The sequence below is a fragment of the Struthio camelus genome, chromosome 11 (genome assembly GCF_040807025.1).
Source record: "Struthio camelus isolate bStrCam1 chromosome 11, bStrCam1.hap1, whole genome shotgun sequence".
Classification (NCBI taxonomy): domain Eukaryota; kingdom Metazoa; phylum Chordata; class Aves; order Struthioniformes; family Struthionidae; genus Struthio; species Struthio camelus.
Window position 1 is genome coordinate 23,041,146 of NC_090952.1, and position 6,000 is coordinate 23,047,145.

A 6,000-nucleotide genomic window follows, 5' to 3' on the forward strand; every position below is an offset into this window, starting at 1 on the left:
ATGATGCATCACCAGCAGTTACCACGTTAAGGACAGCATTTTGCTGAGTGAGTCCTTTAGAGGAGACGTTCCTAAGCCTTTTAATGTTTTTCCGTTGTACTTTTGTAAGCAGATTGATACAGAAGATAGGTCTAGCTTGAACCTGGCTTAACTGGAGTGCCCTGAGACGTCCTACGTTGTGAGGAGAGAAACCCTTCTGGTAGAGTCTGCTAAATAAAGCTTATGTGACACAATCAGGACATCCACCCTGCCCGGCACGCGGGGCCACCCATGGCGCGGAGGATCCAGACCCCCGACACCAGCACACGCAAAACCAGAAAAAAGCAAAGTGCAGACAACGACAGCCTCAAACTTTGTTCCATTTCTGTTCTCGGGGGCCCCTGGGCCCCCATTAATAAATAACAAAATATACAAATTAAGAAACGAGACAATAAAGACGCAGAGGAACATAAATAGGGGAAAGAGGGAAAGGCCCTTTGCTCCGCAAAGGCGGGGCGGGCCTCCCCGCTACAGCTTGAAGATGCCGAAGTAGGTGCTGCCGTGGCTGTAGTTCACTAGCGTTGAGTCTGTGACGTTAACAAAGACCATGTCGCCCTCCCGCAGCTGGAACACGCCGCCCTCCCGGATGGACTGGAGGTCGCAGAAAGCCGTCGACGTGCTGTGCGTGTCCAGTCCTTTCAACAGGAGCCGGTCGTCTTCCATGGGGAGGTACAAATAAATATAGAGGGTGAAGGGTGCCGAAGCCGTCGCCTTGGTGCAGAAGCTGACCTGCGAGTAGATGTAGTAGAGCCCGGCTCTTTCCACCTTCAGCTTGCCCTGCTGGTAGGATATCAGGCTGTTCATGGGGGCGTAGCCCGTCGCCTTCCACTCTAAAACTGCGGAGGGAAAACATGGCTGGTGAGTTGGGAGAAGCGGGAAAGCAGTGCGGCAGGCTGCTTTTGGTGGGACGGCTCGCCCCACGCAGCGGGTCCCGCTCGGCTCGGGAGCACCCTCCGCCGGCCCGTGGGACGCAGGGCCCCCTTGCCCGAGGCCGGGATCGGTTTAACCCGGCGGTCCCGGTTGCTGGCCTGGCACGCGCAATTGCACGGACTATGGGAGCAGGGGAGCACTGGGATTTGTTCGCTGGCAATGCGACCCGGGCCGCCGTGCCCGCGGCTTTCGCTGGCCCGACCTCCAAGGCCTCCCAAAACGCACGCCGGCGCCTGCATTCAAACGCGCCCATCCCAGGGCACACGGTTGTTTCCAAGCTGGGTGCCGCTTTGCCACCCAAGCGCCTCCTCCGCTCGGCCTCCGCCGGCTCCTGGAGAAGGTGAGACTTCACCGAGGAAGTCCAAAAATAATCTTCCCACGGTTTCGGTGCGGGGCCGCGCAGGGACACCACCGCAGCCGGGGGCCGCGGCTGCGCATCCCACTGCGACGTTTCCTCCGTCCCCGGCTGCTGCGCCTCGCGCTCCGGGCAGCCTTTTGGGCTCTGCTTTACAACCTCAACAAATGCTTAAGCAGGGAGTCTGAAAATGCAGCGAGCTTCTCGCTCCTTTGATCTTATCTAAGACTTAAGCTTTGCACAGGTAGACCGAGCTCTGGGTGAATTGCTGCGTCAGAGATGGAAAGAGCAGCTGCGAATTACTGGCAGTTACTCCAGAATTAAATCGGAGGCGCTCAGACTGAGAAATCCTTCCGAGGCCGAGCGGCGGCCCTCGCGCGCGCCTGTGGCGAGCCTCGCTGCGCCGGCCTCGGCTCTGCCGGCACGAGCCGCCTGCTTTTCGCCAGCCTGACCTGACCACAGCTGTGATGAAGTGCAGCTTGCCCACATCAGCCGCGGTCCAGGCTAGGGCTGTCCGCAGGCCACCAGACCGTCCCGCAGCAGCCGCGCTGGCGTGATGCGGCCCCGCAAGCGAAAGCGGCTCGTTTCCAATCCAAGAGGAAAAGCAGAGCTCGGTTCCCTTAACTCCAACCAGAATAAGCGTGCCTCACCGTAAAAACTAAACCGTTGTGCGTTTCCAGGCAAATCTAAGGAAGGCCACCGAAAGCGGCCGGCACGGGGCGCGCAGACCTCGCGTGGGGCAGCCTGCGACCGCGGGGCAGGACTGCCGGGGGGCCGCCGGGTCTGGCAGGCGCATCGTACCTGAGACCGCCTTGCTGCTCTTGGCCCCCGCCAGGTGGGCTGCGATCGGCTGCCTCTTCTCCGCTGCAACGGGGAAAGGCCGGGGTTATTCGCGCCTTGCTGTCCCCCTTCGGCAGCACAGCTGTGCTGGCATCGCAGCCCTCCCCTAGGCTTGCCCGTTTCTCTATGGGCCAAATCCGGCTCCGAAGCCCCCCCATCCCCGAGCGAGGCAGGATCCGGCCCCGCTCAGCCCAGTCCGCCTGGGAGCGGGATTCCCGGGCGGAGGAGAGCGCGCAGCATCGGCCCCGCCGCGGGAGCAGCCCGCGCCGGCCCCGCGCCTCACCTGCCACCGACGTCTCGTTCTTGCCCTTCGAGTGGGAGTGCTCATGGCCTGCAACGGGAAAAGGCCGGGGATTGAATTTCGGGTTCGTTTCCATCGGCTTTGGGCAAAGCGGCGCTCGGAGCGGCCGGCCCCCGGCCCCCGTGCGAGCCTTGCCCGGCACCCGGCTCCGCCGGCCCCGCGCTCGGCCCGTCCGCGAGCGCCGCTGGCAAACTCACCTTTCTGCATTTCGAACTTGGGGCGCTCCTCGCTGACTCCGCCGTCCTGCAACAGCAGGGGGGAAAAAAAAAAAAAGAAATTTAAGATATACCGATCGAAAGGTTTCAAAGCCTCTGTGCAAAGGATGCTTTGGCCCCCGCAGCCCTGCTGCTGGTGGCAGAGGGTACCCGAGCCCACCGAGCCCCTCCGACAGCTCCCGCAGCATCACACGCAGCGCAGCCTGCTTGAAGGGCTTCTGCTCTTCGGCTTTATGCCATTCAAACGCTGAGACAGGGGAAGTTTTTTTGAAAACAAAGCGAAAACCCCTTTTCAGGCTGTTGAAACACCACGCCTGGGAGCCACGCTGGGGGGCCGTGTGTGCTCCCCGGCCAGCTGTGCCTGGCCCCGCCGCGCGCCCCGCCGGGTTTCGGGACGGCTCAGATGGGCCCGTCTCATAGTTTGCTGTTGTCGGCCGGGTGCCGCTGCCGACGTGACCCCCACTGGCTTTGCCGGGGTGCAGCGGCGGATGCCCTTGGCGTGCACGGGCCGCGCGGCAGAAGCGCCCCTGCCCTCTCGGCGCAGCCTTCGCCAACAGCGCCTGCAGCGCGGAGCGGGCTGGGAGCGCCCCGTCCTGCCCCGTCACCGAGGCCGGGCAAGGTGGGCGTATGGGCGCCCTCGCACCCCCCCGGCAGATGCTCCGAGCGGGGAGCCAGGCGGGATTGAGGGCAGAGCCGGGCTTTGCCGCCGGCCGCCCGCGCCGCCCGCTCTGCCCCGGGCTCCCGGGCTGCGGCTCCGACGCTCCGCCGGCCCCCGCACAGACACTGCCTATGTACGCTCTTGCCGAGAGCGTTTTGGGAAAACAGTTTAAAAAAGGACACCCGTGGTTTTGAATAAAGCTGTGCGTGTGTTTCTGGGAGCCCCCCTCCACCGCCAGCAGGGTCTCTATCCGGCTAACAGCAGTCTACCTTGCACTGGAGATCCTGGAAGCCTCTTAAAATCTTATCACAGTCCAATAAAGTCGATTTCCGACCTTCTGCCGTCTGACATTTCTGTACTTTCCGCAGGAAGACGTAATCTTCATTTAAGCTCAAGGCTTCTTCCATCTGCCGGCGAGGGAAAGGAGAGAGGGTAAACGGGGTGTTACTGGGAAGGGTGCAGCAGCCGGGGGCCGGAGCCGGGCTACAGCCCCTCCAGCAATAAAAAGCAGCCGGCAAAGCTCGGTGTCAGCCCTTCAGCGCCAGGGTCAGACGCACCAGGGTGGCGCGCGCAGCCCCGAGCCCCCAGCGCGGAGCAGGCACCACTGGGGCCGGCGGCACCGCGGGAACCACGCCGCCGGGGCTCATCCCGGCGAGGGGCAGCGGGCAGCAGGATCGCTCGGGATCCTGGCCAGACCCCTTTTCTATCACCTCTTCAGTCAAATTCTCCACTCCACCCTCTCCAAAAGGCAGGTGGCAAAAGTTTGCCTGATGGGCTTTACGGACCCAGGCACGGGGACGGCAGCAAGGGGCTGGGGGCTGGCTCGGGCCCCCGCTCCCGCCGGCCGCAACCGGGGCACCCCGGGGCCAGGGCCGCCCTGGCCAGAACTGCGCTGCTTTCTGGCAGCGAGTTTATTGACAGCGAAAAGTTTCTAAGAGACTGAACTGACCGGTGAACTGGGGCTGAATTCTGCCCAGAGTTTCAGAGTAAAAAAAAAAAAAAAGAGAGAGATTAGGAAAAAAATTAGAACGCCAAGAAAAGAATTGAAATTTTTTAAAAAAAGGAACTGATTTGTGAAATGACATCTGGGTTAAAAAAAAAAAAAACCCTAACATTTATCTGAGCAACAGAAAGAACCGCAGGCAGATGTGCGGACGGAGAGTCCCGGGCTGGCCAAGAGCTCGACCCGGGCAGTGCTGGGCACCCGGGGCCGGGTTTGGCATCCGGCCGCGTGCACCGAAACCCTCCTGCTGCCGGGGACCCCGCTTCATCTCCCGCTCCTCCGAAAGGGCGCTGCGCTGCAGCTGGTAAGGAGAACTCATTCTGGGTTTTATACCCGTTTAGTTTCTTTAAGTGGTAGGTTTCTCTTTTTTTGGAGGAAAATACTTTTAGGAAAATGCTTATGAGCGTTGTATGGTGCAGCGGGAGTCATGGCAACCTTTAAAGCTACTTTTCAGTATTGAATTTTTTGGTAAGTATTGTCCCAGGTGCAGGACAGGATCGCTGATAAAGTGTCTCTTTAGAAAAGACTAAGTATTAAGATCTGCTCTTTTCTTCCCGGAGCATAAAGACAACATCTGAAGTGAAGTCTGCAATATTATCACATGAAAACGTTTTAAAAAGTCATTTCTGGACCCCTTTCTCCTTGGTGTCACAGAGCCGCCAAGTTCTGTGGGACCAGACAAACCACCAAGTAGCTCCCCAAAAGCCTAAAATAACCACTCATGTGTTTAAGCCACGCTCTCCTCGCCTCAGCTCTGGCCGGACCAACTGCTCGGTTTGCTGTTAATGGCTTTTCGTTATTGATCCAGTCTCGTTTTGTTAAGGGAGGGAACAAATCTCTCGTCATCAGCACACATCTTACTTAGCAGCAAATTAAAGCAGAAACAAGAACGCGGGTGCAATAAATGCCTCTCCTGTGTCAGTCCAGTGGCCGGCATTGCCTGGTACCATTTTCACCTTTGTGTTTCTCAGGTCTCTCCGCGCTGAAGGCAAATCATGTTAGCAATCCAGCAGACCCGACTTTATTTCGACACTTACCTTATCCATCTTCATGTGAAGATATAAACAGAACAGTACAGTCCCAATCATCTGTGCTACAATAAATACTGTGAGGAAGCACATGAACATTTTCATGGTGCTGGGCGAGGTGCTGCTCATGGGTCTGGGTGCTGCAGGGCTGTAGGGTTCATTCATCCTCCGGGCAGGCTGCTGGGTCTCCCTCGTCAAACGCACTGCTTGCACGTAGCATGAGAACTGTTGTGTGAGCAGCCGCTACTCAAGGGATACAGGTTGCAGCAACCTACACTTCCTGGAAAAAACCCTTCGTAGTGGGTAGGTTTGTTCACGACTGTCTCCCACAACAAAAAAAAGGTTGCTTAGACTTTCTTCTCTTGTGCACTTCCATGCTTTTTCCTACCGTCCTACCAGAAGCAGTTAGAAATTCTTATTCCATGTATTCATATTTGCCTTCGAAACACTCCAGACTGTGCCCCAATGATTTTTTCCTATCGTGGATGAATGTTTCGCAGCTGACTGTCTTTAAAGAAACGAAGACCGCAAATCCACGGGCAGAGCTGCTGAGGTGCAGCGTGGGCTGCCAGGGCTTAGGAAGCACGTGGAAAGCTGGTCGTTTCTCAAGAGGGGAAGAAAGTCCTTTTGC

The 6,000-nt window shown here is 58.3% G+C and overlaps 1 protein-coding gene across 1 annotated transcript; it reads right to left on the reverse strand.

Annotated features, from left to right (window-relative positions):
• Positions 1–316: 316 nt before the first annotated feature.
• CD40LG (CD40 ligand) lies at positions 317–5,621 on the reverse strand. The gene is made up of 6 exons (XM_068957377.1): positions 5,379–5,621; positions 3,608–3,745; positions 2,663–2,708; positions 2,448–2,495; positions 2,126–2,188; positions 317–875 (listed from the first exon to the last, which is right to left on the reverse strand). The coding sequence occupies exons 1-6, from the start codon at positions 5,532–5,534 to the stop codon at positions 508–510; spliced, it is 819 nt and encodes a 272-aa protein (XP_068813478.1). The 5' UTR covers positions 5,535–5,621; the 3' UTR covers positions 317–507.
• Positions 5,622–6,000: the final 379 nt, after the last annotated feature.